The sequence below is a fragment of the Petromyzon marinus genome, chromosome 26 (assembly GCF_048934315.1).
Source record: "Petromyzon marinus isolate PM22_M1 ecotype Great Lakes invasive population chromosome 26, UKy_Petmar_22M1.pri1.0, whole genome shotgun sequence".
NCBI classification, from domain to species: Eukaryota; Metazoa; Chordata; class Hyperoartia; order Petromyzontiformes; family Petromyzontidae; genus Petromyzon; species Petromyzon marinus.
In genome coordinates, this window is record NC_133692.1 from 2,722,579 (window position 1) to 2,741,287 (window position 18,709).

At 50.9% G+C, this 18,709-nt stretch overlaps 1 protein-coding gene across 1 annotated transcript in view; it reads right to left on the reverse strand.

Moving 5' to 3' along the window:
* TXNDC11 (thioredoxin domain containing 11) overlaps positions 1–18,709 on the reverse strand; it is a 49,285-nt gene that overhangs the window by 11,084 nt on the left and 19,492 nt on the right. Inside the window, exons 8-11 of the mRNA XM_076069856.1 lie at positions 16,848–17,490; positions 15,995–16,155; positions 5,893–6,005; positions 3,107–3,187 (exon numbers count right to left, since the gene is read on the reverse strand). Coding sequence (XP_075925971.1) covers positions 3,107–3,187; positions 5,893–6,005; positions 15,995–16,155; positions 16,848–17,490 — 998 coding nt within the window. The remainder of the gene's footprint in view (positions 1–3,106; positions 3,188–5,892; positions 6,006–15,994; positions 16,156–16,847; positions 17,491–18,709) is intronic.

Genomic DNA, 18,709 nt, shown 5'->3' on the forward strand with positions numbered 1-18,709 from the left:
AGCGGTGCACGTGCTGGTTTGCGCAATACGAAATGCTGCTTAATCCAGAACGACACAAAAATGGGAGGTTCTGCTGGTTGGCACTCAGGAGAAAACATTTGCGGGAGAATCAGGCACGGCGGTCGTGGACTCTAGACCAATACACAGACCGGCTGCTGTGGTCCTCTCAACGGTCTACGCTACCGACTATTGGAAACCATTTTTAAAAAATCATAGAAGTCATAAAAATCAATCGATACATTCCCAGTGACGGTAACTTGATTAGATGCTACGATAGGATTACACACAGGATTACTGTTCTTTGCCATTGGTAATCTGATTATATCTGTGCATTACTTGTAACAAATTACTCCCCAACACTGACTTAAGTGTTATTATATTACGCAGGGGGTTTTCATAACCCGCAAAGCCACGAACCACAGAGAGCGGACTGATAGGTCAAAGCACCGTGCAACTCCAAGTGATATCTGAACCCATCCTGAGTGCTCCCCTTGTACGCGTGTTCAACTTCTTTTGCACCGTACGTAGCCAACCGCGCTAATCGTAGGTGCGGGGGAAGAACAACAAACTAAACACAAAAAGCGGTTCAAGAAATGAGTTTTCAATCTAGATGATTTTCAAGCGCACAGCTCCACTGGCTACCTAATATCGAAAGAAAGAGCATTGCAGACGGCCGCAGAAGCGCATCTGAAAGCGCAAAAAGGCAGCACACTACCGGCGTGGTGCAGTAAAAGAAACTGCAAAGGCTGATGCAGAGCAGGGAGGCCGTTATCCAGCAGTGTACTGACAACGTGAAGTTGTGCAAATCGCCGAGGTTGATTTATGAAAGCAAACGCCGGCGCATAGGCGAGACACGGACAGGTCGATTGTAGCGGACCTTGCAGTTAGAAGCAAAGTGCTCTCTAATATTAGCGCCCAGCCGCTGCCTGCATTGACGGACAACCGCGTAATGGTTCCGAATCGTCAGCAAGGCCACAACGCTTTTAATAAAACTGGGTGCAGAAATGCCAACGATTTTTGTTTAGGCAAATAATTTCGAACTCTGATCAAGTTAAGAAAATCCGTACTGATGAGAGATGACCAACAGGAAATCAATTCCTAAGAGGCCCCCTACAAACATTTTCCAGGCCCATTCTCACGAGATTGAAATAAAAACAGATTGCTTGGGTCAACATCCTGCCCCCTCCTCCCTCCTCCTCGGACCGGTTCAGATAACATGCACACATAACTCCCCCCCCAAAGAACCCCCGTGCAGCCTTAACAGACTGTTGGGCCAAGTGCTGTTAAGCGAGCACCTATGCAGGCCGGCACAGCACACGAGGGGCAGGTAGCCAGCACCACGCCCGGCCGCCTTTGTCTCCCCAGTGGCGATGTTTACACATCTTACCGGGTACTCATTTGAGGCAGAGTCGACCTAGGGGAATGCCCAGGACCGGTTAAGATAATCGTCACCGAGTGTTGGGGGCGTGAGTGGGAATCGAACTCGGGTGGCCCGGGTTGGTAGCCACCGTCTTTGTCCACGTCACAGAGGCCTCACAGAGGTGGAGGCCGCTGGCCACGCAGGCGGGTGGGTGTTTGGGCGTAAGTACGGCTTGATGACCCGCGTGGTGTTACCGTGTGTGTGCGTGTCTCTCTACACGTTTGGCATAATAACAGTTTCCCAAAACAGCAACTGGCATTCCACGTGGCCCCGTTAACACATGCAGGAATGCAGCAACTGCTCTCCATGCTTCTTGTTTTCAAAAGGCCTATTCACATTCACAGACGAGTGCACCACAATGGGTCAGATTACACATTCAGGGCACTCTCACACCAACTCAAACGCCTTTTTGTTTTGGGGGAAACCCGATTAAAACACTACAGGGAGAAAATCTGCATATTAACTTATGGAAAGATAAAAAAAACACTTCTACCACGGATGACTCATTGTATCGAAGCCAGCCCATCATCTGATACCACCCAGAATCCACACAACTAATATATTCAAGGCTCTCTCTGTAAACACCAATATTTCCGTAAGAAAGAAAATATCGACACCTTCCATTCTACTCCGTGAGAGTAGACAATGCTGCCATTATGTTCCATTAACCTGTTGTTTGAAAGGTTAAGGTTCGGCGTATCGTGATATAAACAAGCGGTGTCACGCTCATAAAATAGTCACTGCAGTGCCCGAGTGCAGAATCTCTCCTCTCGTGAGCGAGGCCTCACACTTCCCGTGGGACAGCCCGGGACAAAAGGGCCATGGTCCCCACACAGGAGACGTCTCCGCCTGCGGCTGCCCCTCCCTCCCCCGTTTGACAACCCACTCGGCGTAATCGTCGATCGCACGCCGCATGTGACCTTAAAAGGACAAATATTAAAATCGGCGACATTTCCGGCAATGGCCCTTCTTCATAGCACGTGAATAGAGTCCCTGGTAGAGAGACAGAGTGGACGATACGAGTTGGAGACTGCACTTGCTTACATCGTGAGAATGTGTCCTGATGACCAGTTGTTAATATTCATGCGAATAGTTACCCAATATACAAGTATCGATTTTGGCTGACCATGGACTAAAAGACGGTCACCGCATCAATCGCGCGCTTTCAGATGCGCTTCTGCAGCCGTCTGGAACGCTCTTCCTTCCGAGACTACCAAGCCACTGGAGCTATGCACTTTTACATTTTCATTTGCAAACTCATTTCTTCGAGCAGTGTTTCCTTCCTCCGCACCTCCGATTAGCACGCGGTGGGCTATGTACGATGCGAAAGAAGTTCAACATACATACATACTGAATAATAACCAACCCCCGTTCAATCATCAAAAAGGATTACCGGTACTCCTAAATGTTTTATATAACCGATAGCATTGTGGGAAGATTTGTTGACATGAGCACAAGGCACAATCCACCAGGCAGTGCATTCCTGGGCCGAGTTACCATCTCAATGCAAGGGGTTTAACTTTCCTACTTTTTTTTGTTACGGTGTACGGGGTCAGGGCTACGGGGTCAGGCTACGCGCTGCAACACGATGATTGTTGTTGGTCTGCGTACAGCGTAACGCATCACCATGGGATGTCCAGCGTTGCCCTGTATCTGTGTGTGGTACGTGTAAGGGTAGGCGAGTACCTGTGTGCGGGGAAGAGCAGCAGTGTCGGATACCGCTCCACCACAAACTCCCAGGGCAGGTCGTTGGTGTCACCGTTGATTCTGCAAAACAAAACAGTGACGTCACAACTCGACAGCACAACAACGCGGTATGGGGACAGCGTGGCACCGGCATAACAACGCCAGACAGCAGCGCAACAACATCATCATCATCGGCTACAACAGCTTCAAACAACAACGCCGCCACGACCACATCAATGCAACGCCACAACGCACGTGAAGAACACCAAGGCACAACGCGCGGAACTCCCCAACATCTCCTCCACGTCGCAGCCACTCTCCCTGCGTAGGGGGCGGCACGGTGGCAACGCAGCGGTGCCGCTCCGGCCTCGCAGCAAGAACGGCATGGGTTGCATTCCGATACCTGTCAACCCCTTATCAGCGACTCCCTTATTACAGACCAATTCAGACGTTATTGGTCACCCCGTGCCCTTTATAGATCTCAACGTTCATCCTACAAAGTCCCATCACAAGGGAGAAACACAAACAAATGGACTGTTTTTTGTTGTTGCCCGTATTGAAACGGCTGTACGCCTTATGGACCTGAAAACTCAATTTCCCTGTACAAGAATACGGGGTCAAACCGTGTGGGTTGACATGGTGTGCATTCCTGACTCTGACACCTTAATGTATAGAGTTTCTGACCCATAACTCCGTACCCCTGACCCCGTACCCCTGACCGCGTACCCTTGTTCTGCATGGGGGTCCCTCCGGGTTCTCTGGTCTCCTCCGTCCACATCTATAAATGTGCGTTTTAGAGTATTTGGTTGCTGCTATAATTGTCCACGTGGTGATGAGCCACTTCGTTGAGCTATCATTTGTGATAGCCAGGTCGCTTCTGAAAAAGCGCTGCAGGACTCAGTGGGCCTAACCTGGTAAAATAAAAAATAGTTTATAGTTTTAGTTGAATGCTGAAATATTACTTGCAAATTACTCAAATTGCATTACACACCACAGCAGCAACATCGCCACCTACTGCAAAAACATGGCAGGACCCTCTCCTCGTGACTAAAGAGTCTTGAGACTTAGACTTTCTTGGGTAAACAAGCATAATAAAAACATTTATAAATATAGAATCATTATTATTTTTAAAAATAACCGTAACGCGAGAGAAACGTTCCATGGTAAGCGAGCACTAGGTAAGCGAGCGTCATTTTGCCAGACTCACTCGCGTGTTAAAAGCTCAGCTACGTTTCAGCCCCAAAATTTGTCCACTATCGAAAAACTTTTTGGAACATGACAAACTCAATTTACCGTATCATTTTAAAATTAAGCAATAAACCATCAACATTTAACGCTTACCATACATGACGAACCATAGTGCAAGACCCCCCCCCACCCACCAGGGCTATACCAAATAAATAAAACTGAATCCGCCATATAACCTATGATATCACCTTATTACAACCACAGTTGAAATCACTCACTCTCTCCACTCACACAGCCCTCTCTCTCTCTCATAGCATGCACAAATAACTCCCCCCCCCCCAAAGACACATATCCCCCGTATAGCCTTAACAGACTGTTGGGCCAAGTGCTGTTAGCGAGCACCTATGAAGGCGGCCGGTACGGTACGCGAGGGGTGGGTGGCCAGCACCACCTTTGTCTCCCCAGTGGTGATGTTTACACGCCACACCAGGTACTCATTTGAGTCCGAGTCTGTGCCACCGCTCGCCCCACCCCTCCCGCCGCCCACCCATTACACACGGCGCTTACCCAGCGCGGCACAGCTGGTAAACCAACAGCTGCGGGCCCGCCACGGGACGGATTTGATTGATCGGTCGGTCCCCCCCGCTCGTTATGCGAACATTTGCTGCGTTTTTTTTGCCAACAAATTGGACTAAATTCAAATTGCTCCGTTGCATAGGGAAAAAAACGAATGCTCGTTAAGCGAGACACCCATGGGGTTTAATAAAAAAATACATATAGTTTAATTGTCCGTGAAATGACCTCACTGCCGGCCGGCGCCCAACTTCACGCTCCGTTCATCATCGTCGTCGTCGACAATGCCATCATCATTTATTATTTACACCGCACCTCCCATGCAGCACGACTGCAGACGGCAGAACCGCGGGGCGTTTGAGATAATTACTCGGTCAAGAACGGATTGCAGTATGGACTGCACACTCACGGCAAATGAGAATGAGCGCAGCTGAAGAGCTAAGCAGTGCTCCAGACGCCTTTCTTGTGTGCACGCCTCAACTAAAACAAAAATAACTATTTATTTATTTCACTAGGTAAGGCCCACTGAGCTACCTGGTTCGACACTGCGCAAGTTAGAGGCAGCAGCGAGCGAAGCGAGACACAGATGTATGTGCAGCCTGTTCCCCAAAAACGTCACGTGCTGTGTTCATGAAGCTAATTGGATGTAATGCGATGAATTTTTTTTACAACGCGGATGCGAACTGGGTATAACGCGATCGAGTGAACGGAACTACGTCGCGCGAGTAGGAATAAGCCGCCGTACGAGTGCCTCGGCGTAGCATCATGCAAGGCGTCGAGATGCCGCTGGTTGCTTCTAGATGCTAACCACGCGTCTCAGTCTTTGTTCGGTCTGCCTACGCATATCACGTGTTATCGCGGACTGTTGCTCTAACCCCATATTACATATTTATTACAACGCGATTTTTCCAGCGTTATAGGAGAACGGACTGTACATGCGTATGTAGAACTTCTTTCGTGCCGTACGTAGCCAACCGTGGCGCGGGGAGAGAGACGCCGATGGCGCTGTGCGCGTGCCCGCTCACCGGGCGATGCGCAGGTGCCCGTTGTGCCGCAGCTGTGACGCCAACTGCAGGTAGCGGTGGCTCAGTGTGGAGCAGAGGCCACACCATGTAGTGTAGTACAGCAGCAGCACATCCTGTGGATGGGAAGGGGCACGCACAACACAACACGCGGGGCGGACGGAGGAGTCAGGCCATGTCGCAGATGGAGACCGTGGCCAATAGGCAGCAGGAGAACAAACTCCCCCCCGCGCTGAGCCCACCCGACTCAGCTCACAGGGGTCACAGGGGTCGCGATTCCATTCAAGAGCAGAGTTTTCACTTGCTAAAAAAAACCGACAATTATTTTACCAGGTAAGGTCCACTCAGCTATATATGTCTCTTTTTCAGAAGCGACCCGACCACAAATGATAGCTCAAAGAAGTGGCTTATCACGTCGACATTTATAGCAGCCAAATACTCAAATACTCTAAACGCACGTTGATTCTAAATGTCAAGGGGAAAACCGGAGGTCCCGGAGACAAATCCATACGACCACGGGGAGAGAGAGAGAGAGAGAGAGACACGCAAACTCCAAATATATAGGAGTCAGTGTCGGGATCGAAGCCTCGACCTCATGCGTACCAGGCGAGGCAGTTAACATCTGGCCACCGTGGCGCACCGCGAGGATGTGACGGCACAACACCATTGGGCACAGGCCGCGGCCTCCCCACCGGCTCCGCGCTCGTGCTGGGCTGCTGCCCTCAAGACCCCGGGCCCAGCGGCTGCACGGGCGAGCCATGTAAACATGCCTCCGCTAACTTCCTGCAGACGAATGACCGCTTGCGGGCTTGGTGGGTGCTCTACGAATGTTTGAGATGGGACGCAAGGCGCTTTGGAGTTGTTGAGGACGTTAAGCGCCATATAAATGCAAAAGATGATTATCTTTTTTGTTATGAAAGTTATTTTGCAAAGTATGCTGGGATTTCCTGCTCCGATGATGTTGTCAAAAACACCATTCCCGACATATTCTCATCGTGGACTTCTGTTGCACCGACAAAAAATAAATCAAATTGGCCTTTCTAATGCGAAATTATTTGTTTACAATACGACTGCAATTCACCAGTCTTGGAACCGTGCCACCCAAAGTCTAAGGGGAGCCCAGTTGCTGTACGGAACAGCGTGGTTGTAATGTGCATAGGCGTGCCAGTGCGGAGGACACGCTCGATGTAAAACGGTTACAGCTTCATGGGGGCACGAGAAAGTGCATTAGCGTTCGGCAGAAAAGTGACCCCGGTCAAAGGTATCACGTAGAATGAGGTGTCCCTTTCTGCCCAGGATGAACATCCAGCGCATTCCGAGCCTGGCATCGATACCACTCGATACCAACGGTACGAGTCAAGTAATAGATGCGCGTCCAGTCGCGTGGGCAGCACTACACAAAAACGGCACAAACATGCAAAGACGAAAAAGATCCCCCCCGTATATCCTGTAACAGACTAGAGGGGCAAGTGCTGTTAGCGAGCAGCACCTATGAAAGCCAGCACGGCACACAAGGGGGTGGGTGGCCAGCACCACGTCCGGCCGCCTTTGTCTCCCCAGTGGCGATGTTTACACACCACATCAGGTACTTATTTGAGGCTGAGTCGACCTAGGGGAGGCCCAGGACCGGTTCAGATAATCACCACCGGTGTTGGCCGTGAGCGGGAATCGAACCCGGGTCGCCAGGTCAGGCGACGCTATCTTTTCATCGGCTGCGGAACTGTGTGGAAACTACCTGGTCTGTCGCTCCACACGAAGCGTCGGGTCTTCCTCGGCCACAGTTATGCCCTCCCTTCTCTATGCTTGTGGAACATCTGCACTGGTTAGAAACATTCAGGCTGGCCTGCCTACGATCCATCCTGGGTTGACCCAGGCTGGATTGTATAAAGAGCTCACAAATCCTTGAAAGATCTGGACACATTCCCATCAGCAAGATCCTCCAGCAGGCAAGGCTGCGTTGGCTAGGTTATATAGCGCATGCCTAGCCAGCGCATGCCCAAGCAGCTTCTGTTTGGCGGACAGAGGGGGCTAAACGGCCATGACACCTGCTGGAAAAGAGATGGTCTGATGCGGTACAGCAGGATGTAGAACCGAGTGGACTTGAGAACGGTACCAGCTGTGTCAAGGTCGGCCTTTATGGAGGAGGCTCATGAAGGATGCTGCTACTGGGCAGTTGGTGGCAGTCACCCTGCAACAACAACGGGGGGCAGAGGAGCGACGCTCACAAGAACCAGAAGAGTGCCAGGAGGCTAAAATGCAGCAAGTTGGCACAGTAGTGCCATCTGCCAGTCATCTTGATCAGAATCATCATCAGAATCAGAATATTTATTTCTAATGGAGGAATCCGATGAGCTCCAAAAGCTCTTGTTCACAGATGTCCAGTAGGGGTGGGTAGGAAGGTTACAACAACAAACAGTACAAGAACGATTTAAAGCTTTCGTGACTGCAGGGATTCATATTCTTGGTTCTTTCGGTAAAGTCACGTAGAAGGGAAATAATAAAAAAAATATATATTGTTTTATTTTCATGATTTTATTTTTTCCCTTCTACGTGACTTTACCAAAAGAACCAAGAATACAGTACAAGAACAATTCATGCCACCTGCCTCTGTCCCGTGACCTGTCAGCGAATCTTCGACACACCTCACGTGGCCTCAAAGTGCACCTGGCCTGGCACGGGCGCCCTGGTGATGTGACTGCCACTTAGGTGGCGGATGGCGGCTGTTGTTCTGTCTGTGTGTCTGTCTGTCTGTGTGTCTGTCTGTCTGTCTGTGTGTGTCTGTCTGTGTGTGTGTCTGTCTGTGTGTCTGTCTGTCTGTGTGTCTGTCTGTCTGTGTGTGTGTCTGTCTGTCTGTGTGTCTGTCTGTCTGTCTGTGTGTCTGTCTGTGTGTCTGTCTGTCTGTGTGTCTGTGTGTCCATCTGTGTGTCTTGACAGTCATGGAAATAATAATCCAAATTATGGGAGGCAATTACATTTTGTTTTGGACAAAAGTTTTTTTTTTACAAAAAATTAACCCGTTCATCTTACGTCAGACTGGATCCACCACGGATGCAAGGTCTTCGGCGTCGCCTCAATCACCCGACTTGGCTTGGCTTGGCAGCAGCCGCTGCCATCCACAACTGCGATGTTTATTTTTGCTTTACGAAATTCTTCATTCAGGTTTTGGAAAACAGAGTTTCCTATCCAAGTGGATCACTTACAGAGTTTAATATTCCGACCGCGTGCTGCACAAATTGAACGGGAGAACGTGTTACAGTGGCCAAATGCCACGCTTACGTAACTTAAAATAACTGCCGTGGGATTAGACCGCTGAGAGCCCTCGTCCAGAGTCAGGTCAAAATCTGTGTATATTAACGATCCGCTGTTCCCCCGGTCCAGATGAGCAGATAGGCATGGGTAACGCACGAGCTATGTTGCTCACAAATAATGTGCGGCACGTCCAATTTGCTTGGGGTCAGGCATGGGTCAACGCAGCGGTTTGGAAACACGGTGTTCGCCTCCTGCTGTAACTTGAGATCCTCAATTACCTGAACCGCTTGTCACGACCGAACCGAGGGTTCAGGTGACGCCTCCTGCCGCCCTGACGGCCTGCAGCCAGGTTCACGTGACCTCTGCAGCCACTGGAGCCGCACCAATTCACTATGACAACAACAATATAAGAAGAGTGATTCTTTGAATCAAATTGTGAACCTGTATCATGACGAATCGAATGGTCGTTTGTAGGGAACCCAATTTAGATTCAACTTTCCTTACTCATTACAGTAAAACCCAAGAGCACCGCACACGACACACAACCACGGCTCCAGGGACTCCGGCGACCTCCGGCACTCCGGCTATCTCCACGATCGTGGCACTGCGACACACAAGCCCAAGGGAAACATTTATCCAAAAATGACGTCACCGACGCTCGCCAGGGGAAACACGCTCATGGTTTATTGTCAACAGTGCAGCAAGTAGCGTAGCCTGTTGCTACTTCAGGGGCCGAGTGTTTAAATGTGGAATATTTGACAATGTATGATTTTGTCATTCAGAAATTTCACAAATTCTACTCGAACTGTGCCATCAAGTGTCATGTCAGAAGACCAGGGGAGCTTTCCGCATTAAACTCTCGCAGCTAGCAGTGCACCATCCTGTGTTCACAGAGCGGTCTCTGGAAGATGAAATCACACGATTCGTACCCACACTGGGTTGCTGCTGCACCCTCCCACACGCCACCGCCGCCGCTGCTGCCGCCGTCACGAAGCTCACCGCACGGAAAACATCCAACGTGTTTTCGTCTTCACGGCTACAGAAAAACGATTAGGTTGGCAAACTAAATTTTCCGTCACATCTTTTATGCAGTTATTTAATGGGCAACTGGCTGAGGGCCATGAAATCACCGCAATGGAGAATCCAGTTAAACTATGAGCGCTGGCTCCCGTGCTCCGACACAGCAACAACCCTCTGTGCCACCCAGTCCAGTGGATGCAGCCGCCTCTATTGGCTGGAGAGGTTACACGAACCCAATTACACGCAGCGGGTTACGAATAAAAAAAATGTGAACATTTTCATAAAAAATTTAACGGGCTACTGTGCGCACGACTCGATACGCATATCGCGAGCGTAAGAATTGTTTTTTAGCGACGAATCAGAGCGTCCGTTACCTGCTGACTCCCCCCCCATGGCCTCTCGTCGGCCTCGTGGATTCGTGGCACCGCAACCCCCCGCCCCCCGTGGCGGCGCCCGTTAAATGGCGACGCCGTTCATAATGAATGAACCACGAAGAAATGATTAGCGATGGGCAGCGGGGCGCGTTAAGATCACGACTCGAGATTTACTCTCACCTCGTGCGGCTCCAGTAGAAGTTTCCACCGGTAAGCAGGGCTGCATAAATTACCGACTCCTCCACTGCCTCTCACCCAAGATGATCCGCGAGGGTCTCCTAAGGCAAGGCCCACATTCGCCGGGACTTTTTAGAGGGAAACAAAAACGAAATCTTGCTCTTTTTTATCCGTTTGTCCAAGATATTGACATTGTTGATAACGTCATCAACATGCCTTAATCTAAACCGTCAAAACGGCTACTTTTTACAAAGTGTATGGCCCCATTCACAAGTTGGGCATTGCTCACTTTCATATTTTGTTGGACAAAATGATATCTCCACAATATCAACGGTGGAGAAAACTCAGGAACAAGGCATGAATCTGGACCCCATCTTCTTCTTTCGCACCGTACGTAGCCAACCGTGGCTAAATCGGAGGATCGTGCAGCATACCGCTTTATACCACTTACTCCTCACGGCAAATCCAATGTTCGGACCTATTCTTGCCGAGCCAACTACCCTCCAGAGGTCAAACCCAAAAATGCCAGCAGACTTTTCCAATGCCAGTGAATACTGCCTGCCAATGCTTCCTTCTACGTGACGGATCCTGCAGCGGTTGCGAGGTCAACTCCAGACCTCCAAGCTCTGCTCCTTTGGCAGTGGCCTCTGAACACAAGGCGCTGCCCCCCGCTCGGTGGGCAACCTCTGGGAGCCACTGCCGTTCGCTCGCTCGCAATTTATAACCCCATGTTGTATTTGAAACCACCGTGTCGCCGTTCCGTGAAGAATGATGATCCGTGTGCCACCCGCTGCAACGCGTCGCAGTATTTCTATTGGCGATGTTTGGTCAATTATTTCCTTTGAATAATTACAATGTAAATGAATTTTTTAAAAATTTCCCACAAATAATGATTGTGTAATTACATTTATGGCGAAGCCACCGGATGCAGGAGAGAAGCTCCGCGGGTAGCAGAGTTTAGAAAATAACGGAGCGCGGCACTTCCTGCCTTCTGGGACCATTAAGGCACAAGAGCCGCACACTGTAAACTGGGGACGGACAACACGCGGGTAATACGCTGCAACAAGTTGTGACAAAAATAAAATAAAAATTCTATTTGTGCAAAATTTGAAAAGACCCCAGGAGGTAGCTCTGCGAGATCCACCTCCGTGGGTCGGTGTCCGACACCAAGGGTTGCACGAGAGAGCCGAATTGATTATTCGTCTCATGACGTGATGCCACTTAGCACAAGCAGGATATAATTGCAGGTACAAAATTTGTATCCATATAAATATAACTTTTAAACCGATATGTTTCATTAGTCATGGTGATGACATGCTGGAGACAGGGAGGGTGGGGTGACACGGAGGAGATGTGGAGTGTTGGTGGTGGTGGCACGGTGGAGACAGTGAAGGTGGAAAATAATAATCTTGTTTTCATAAGGTGGTCACCGGCAAGCTCTGAATGGGCACCTTACCGCCCCCTCCCTCCCGTGACAGTTTCCTGGCTTTGTTGAGAAGTTGGGACTGTGGGTCTGGGATGTTGAGACTTCGTGGACTCATTTCTTTGTCGCGATAACTTGATGTTTGTGCTTTTGTTTTGGTGCCATTTCTTCATTAGTTTATTCCTTGTTTTTTGGTTAGTTGGGTTTTCATTTGCTTGGTAGTGGCTGTATAGAGGATTTGGGTCCTTTGTGGGATGCTATTAGCATGAATGACGCTATACAAAATGAAAGTTTTATTATTAGTAGTATTACCCGGACTGTGAAAGTGACCACCTTATGAACAAACTATTCTTACCACGGCCTCAACGTGTAACGTGGTGACACAACGCACGCAGACGCAACGAGTGTCTCCGGAAAGTCATTATTGGGTTTCTTTTTCGGTTTTATCGCGTGGCAGTGAAGTGAAAAACGAATCCCTTTTGAGCGTTCTCAGCGCTCGCAACACCGCGCAGCGTCGGCAAAGCGCAGGGGGACATGCGAGTGCACGCACGAGTGCCCATTAGGCACGGACGTTGCAGACAAGCGGTCTTCAGCCAAGACCAAAGCTGCTACGCGCGCACGCCACACGCAAACCCATCGGCACCGCGGCACTCCCCCCCTCCTCCCCCCCAAGCCGTGCCAGCGCGGCGCACGACACAGACTCTCCGTTGCCCGGCCTCGCGAGCAGCGTAGAACTGCGTCTGGTTGGGTTAGCGCGTGACGACGACGACGACTCGGCCACCCGCCCGTCCGCCGTGCCACGCAAAGAGATGTCACTCCACTTGGACGGAAACACTCAAAGTGAAATGTAAGAGTGAAACTGCTGCCAGAACGCGACCGAACGTGGGCCCGCCCGCGCTCAACCTGGTGATGCTGCTCACGCACGGTCGTCGCGGTCAGTGATGCCTGTCCAGGAGGCATGGCTAGGGGTGATGGATCGCAACACACGGAGGAATATTCATTCGATATGGCTCCATCGATGGTTTAGCAACCACTGCTCCTACGGCTGGGAGTGCAAGTACGGGTAAGCACCCAAATATACCAATGGCTTTGCAGATGCACGATAAAAAAATATACGCAATCCGTTCAATCTAAATCTCAATTAAATTTTCATTAAACCCGGATCGTATCGCTTCATCTGCACCAAGCACTCTGCCTGCATCAGAAGGACCAGATGCACACAGTGGCTGATTTTATTAATATTTTTTTCATTTTAGCCGCACTCGAAATATATGTAAACATATTCATTATAGCTGTAACATAAACCATTTCCTGGTCATCTGTCAGTCGAAACGTTCGGCCTTTCTTACCTATGAGCAATCCTATGTTTATGAACCAATTTCAAATGCAAAGGACTATTTACTGAAGAAGGAGCAGGTCACTTGTTTTGCTGTATATTTATAGAATTGGGGAGAGAGTGGTGGGACAGTGGCAAGCACACGTTAAACACCCGTAAACTGACCGAAAACATCTTGATGTGGGCAGGACCCTGCTGCAAAACGAGTCCTTGGACTGAACGTAGCTCTCCTGAATAAATAATAAATTATCATTATTATAAGCGTAAGAAACAGTGGCATAAGCTTTTTATAAAGTCTACTCAAACCACAAATTTAGCCTCATTAAATTAATGACGCAGAACAAACAAGACCACGTACGGGGCTGATACTACAAGTGAGACGGTACGAACGAGACAAAAACATTCATAAAAGATTCATCGTTGAATGGGTTTGTGACCCTGGATTTAAATTCATTGAATGGGGTGGGTGGGGAAGGAGATGGATGATTACATGCCCCACGGTGGGGACGTTTTGGCCAAAACTCACAAAGTGCTCACCACAAATGAACCACAACACCTTGCTGATCTCGTCAAGGTGCATAAACCATCGCCATGCAAGCTCCGGTCCATCCTCACAGCAGCAGCAGCAGCAGTGGCTTTTGGCTGGCCATCGAACCAAGATGGTAACAGCATCGCACGCTTTCAGATGCGCTCCCACGGCCAGTCTGGAACGCTCTTCCTTCCGATATTAGGAAGCCACTGGAGCCATGCACTTTTAAATCACCTAGATTGAGAAACTCGTTTCTTTAGAACTGCTTGTTGCATTTAGTTTGTTGCCCGTCCCCTGCAAATCCGATTAAGACGGTTGGCTACGTATGGTGCAAAAGAAGTTGAATACACATACACGTACATACACACTCGCACGAAGGAACCCTTCGGCCAAGGCATGAACCGCGTCCATTCCCGTAGAATCGGACTCTTCACGACTGTGCAGGGAAAGCCTCCGGCCTGCGTGTGCACCGTTCTTTATTGTGGGGCAATTACTGCATACCTAAAGCCCCGCACCACCGATTAGCGCAGTTGGCTACAGACGTTGCAAAAAAGTTCAACGTACACACATACATACATCCCTCTCATGAGCCCGAGTGCCAGCCCCTGTCCGGATATGGATCTTTTTGTTTGGATTGCCCTACGACAACAAGCCTTGCCCCAATGCTGCCACACTGCCTGCAGCTTTAATTCCTTCCTGTATTTTTGGGGGAATTTTTTGTTCCAGTGCCACCAGGGACCCGGCATAAAGCAGCAGCAGCAGCAGACCCTTCCCACAGCCCAACTTCCACAAACCCTGACCCCCGAAACCCCCGGCTTCGCCACCCAGCAGCGCCGACGGCTACTTGTCAAAACACGTCGGTCACACAGCTCGTCAACACGGCACATCCCAGCTTGTAACAACCAGACTGGAGAGTTTTAGAAGGGAACATTGTCTATTTGTAGACGCAGCCAGGTGGACTTGCCAGCGTTCTCAACTCATGATCACGAATTTAAATATCAGCCAGGAACTGACAGCCCTTCATAACTCCGGGGCTGACGATGTGACCTACAACTGTGAGAAGTCAAAAGTGGGCGGCTGCCTCGCTAATAGACTGACCCCTGCCCCAGTAATGTGGAAATTCCACCCATGGCTCAGAGCGACCGGTGAAAGTGAACAGCACTTCGGGCTCGCTTGAGCAGCATTGGATTGCGGAGACAGCTGAGAAAAGAGCGAGGAAACCGCTATGCAATAAACCCTTGATATTCGTGGGTTTGGCGATTTCAGTTTTGGGTATTCGTGACTAATTTATTGGAGCACGATTTGAAATGGGCGACGTTGCATTTAAAATATTCGCGGCCGATGCCCTACTCGACACCATCGAATCGCTGAGCTTGAGAACCCGGTTTACTCACAGGTGCCTGCCTGGATTCGAACACAGGTGTCAGCGGTGCCGGCTCAGCGCTTATATTTGACAATCAGTTTGATTAAACACATCAATCGTACATTTTCGTCCGCACCTCCGATAAGCACGGTTGGCTACGTACGGTGCGAAAGAAGTTCTACATACATACGTATATACAAATAAAATTTGTCCTCATGCTCACACGATCCCCTGCACCAGGGCTCACCCCCCAATCCCGATACGGTGACAGCCACTCCACATTCCTGTGGCTGGCAGCGGCATCTACGTAATAGCAACGTCAACCATCACCAGGCGAACTCCGGTTATCCTCACAGCTGCAGCTTTTGGCTGGCCATCAAACAAAGACGGTGGTCATCGCATCGCGCGCTTTCAGATGCGCTCCTGTGGCAGTCTGAAACGCTCTTCCTTCCAATATCAGGAAGCCACTGGAGCTACGCACTTTTAAATCATTTAGATTGAGTACTAATTCATTTATAACTGCATTTGTGTTTAGTTTGCCATCCTTCCCCACGTACACACACACACACATATAACGTACGAGACCGGTGGCGACGCTCGGGGCGCGAGCGCCGGCCATGCCGCGGAAACCCACCTTGGCTGGGTCGAGCACCAGCTCGCGGAAGGTGGTCGTCGTGACCTCCATCACGAGGGGCGGCCGCGCGGAGGTGGGGGGCGGCCGCGCCACGCCGCAGCCGGAGCTCAAGTGCCGCTGGAGGCCACTGTGATGGCGGCTGAACTCCTCGACGAACTCGACTGCCGGCGACACAATGACCGCGGACGACGCAATGACCGCGGGGGCGAGGCAATGACCGCGGGAGACGCATATGCGCATTCAACCTCCGCGCAGAAGTGGACACACCCAGATGCTGTGGCTGTGATTCAGGCACGGGTTGGTGGATCACAGCCACGATTTGCGTCACTCCTAAACCCACTGGGCTGCCCCGAGTGGGCCGGGAAATACCAGTGCAGCAAAGTGGGCATCACGAACCCAGAGTGCGGTCCCCTCTTATGCATGGGTATTGCAACTTCCAGGCCCCGTGCGCTAGAGGCGGTCTTGCTGCTACTCCGCCGATGCAGCAGAGCACTTCACAAGGCTCCTCCCCCGTCTCTGTCTCCCATGACAGGTCGGGCCACTGCCGAGGCCCGAGTACAGAAGATGCTCGTAAAATCGGGCAGGCGCCGATTCTAGCGAGATCTGAAATGAACCTAAGAGGATAGGATGGAAACCTGAAAGTCCCAGGTGATATTGTGGCTGGGGCGCAGAAGGCAGGGATTGAGTGGTCAGGTCATTCATCCAGCCGTGAGCAGAGAACGTGTGGTTGTGGGGACGGTTGTGGAGCAGTTTGTGGTGCAGTTGCCATTGGAGTGGTTCCAGTTTATGGGGTGGTTGTGGAGCAGTTGTGGTGCCACTGTGGTCGAAGAGAGATTGCGAAGCAGTTGCTCACCCAGCTGCGTGCGGTTGACCGTGTGGTTGTGCCGCAGCACGTGGTGCTGCTCCTGCTCCACGCTCACGATGGTGACGAAAGTGAGGGGGGAGGGGGCCGGCGGCGACGGCGCCCCCAGCCGCTCCGCCAACTCCCAGTGCAGCTCCGAGTCCATGGCATAGAAGCGCAGCGTGCGGTTGGTGCGGCACCGCAGGCCCCGCAGAACCGGCACCGCCCCCGCGCCGTCACACGAGCCGCCGCCCAGGCCGCCGGCGAGAGGACCCGGCACGCCGGCGCCAGTCTGCGACCCCGGCTCCGCGCGGCCGAGCCGCCGGCAACACAGGCTAAACCTCCGCGTGCCGTAGCCGTCCTGGGCCCGCAGGCCGTCGCACGTCGCGCGGCCTCGCGCGGCGGGCGGCAGGGCCGCCAAGGCCGGGAGGCCGACGGGGCAGGAGGGGACCGGCGGCAGCGCGCACAGCTCGCACGCGACGAGGGGGCGCCCCGACGGCCGCAGAGGCCGCGGCAGGAGGCAGCTGCAGCAGGGAGCCAAGGTCGCGGCCGGCTCCGGCGACGCGCCGCGCTGCTTGCCGCGCAGGTGCTTCGTCAGCAGGGACACGGCGTCGCTGCACTCGCAGTTGTGGTACTCCAGGGCGAGTTCTTCTGCCTGGGACCACCACCACCACCACGAATGAATCAACAACACAGCACCAATACCTGCCCATTTGGCACCAAGCGACGGTGACACCACCACAGCGCCTGTGGCAGGCCAATGAAAGGAACCACCGCCACTGCCACCACAACCATCTCACAAAGATTTGTTATCTCTGAACTTTCGTCTGTCGTGTTTTGTCTCAACTCATTCAGGGTTCTTGATTAGGGTTTTGGACATGACGAATTTGAGGTGACCATACAGGAAGAAGCAAAACAGATATTGATCATCCATAAGAGGTTTTTGGGTTAGATCGCGTAAAACACTTTGTTTTTTTTGGTAAAGTCACGTAGGTAAAAAATAAAATTAAAATAAATGAAAACTAAATTAAATCACGCCGTTTCGGAGGCAACACAAGATTCCTTCATCAGGTGTAAAAAAGGGCACAACAAAATAACTGTAGAGAGAGAGCTATTTGTGATGATAGACTGTTATATAGGGTAAGAGGAGGGGCAGGAGCCAGGGAGGACGGGTGCAGTATGGGGGGGGGTGGGGAGTGTGGGTGGAGCCAGGAAGGGAAAGCTAAAGAAGAACATCGGAGCCACGGATGGGGGGAGGGGGGGACGCAGGGCGGGGGAGAGTATCGGTTTAGGTGGTTAATCACATCTTTCCAATGATTGCTCAATTTGAATCTATCTTCTCAGTTGAAGTTATGTCTATGTTTGTATATCTGTATGGCTTCATGTTCAAATCTTTGGTGGTATCCAGACGGCTTGCAGAGTACCTTGGTATCGGAGAAAACAATATCATGATAACCCACAGCGTTGTAACAGTGATCAGCTACGGCAGAAGAATTCGTTCTGCCGTGTTTCAAATCTGATTTGTGCTGGCGAATTTGGTCAGAAATGTCGTTTCGTCTCCCCGATATAGCAGTAACCGCAGGTACAACTGTGTCATTAAAACCCACCACCACCCGACAGCCAAACAGTAAGGGTTGTCACGTAAACAGAACATGCCCTGTTGATTTGTGCATCATTGTAACCATTCATTAGCAGCGCTTCTTTAACATGTTGAATTTCACTTCTCAGACTGTCACCATCTGACACGTTCTTAGCTCGATGAATGAGCGTCTTGATAATAGCAGATTTCTGTGCAGGGTGATGGTGTGACTCTGCATTCAGAAAGGCGTCAGTATGCGTTTTCTTTTGGTAAAGTGTTATTTTACCATTTCTAC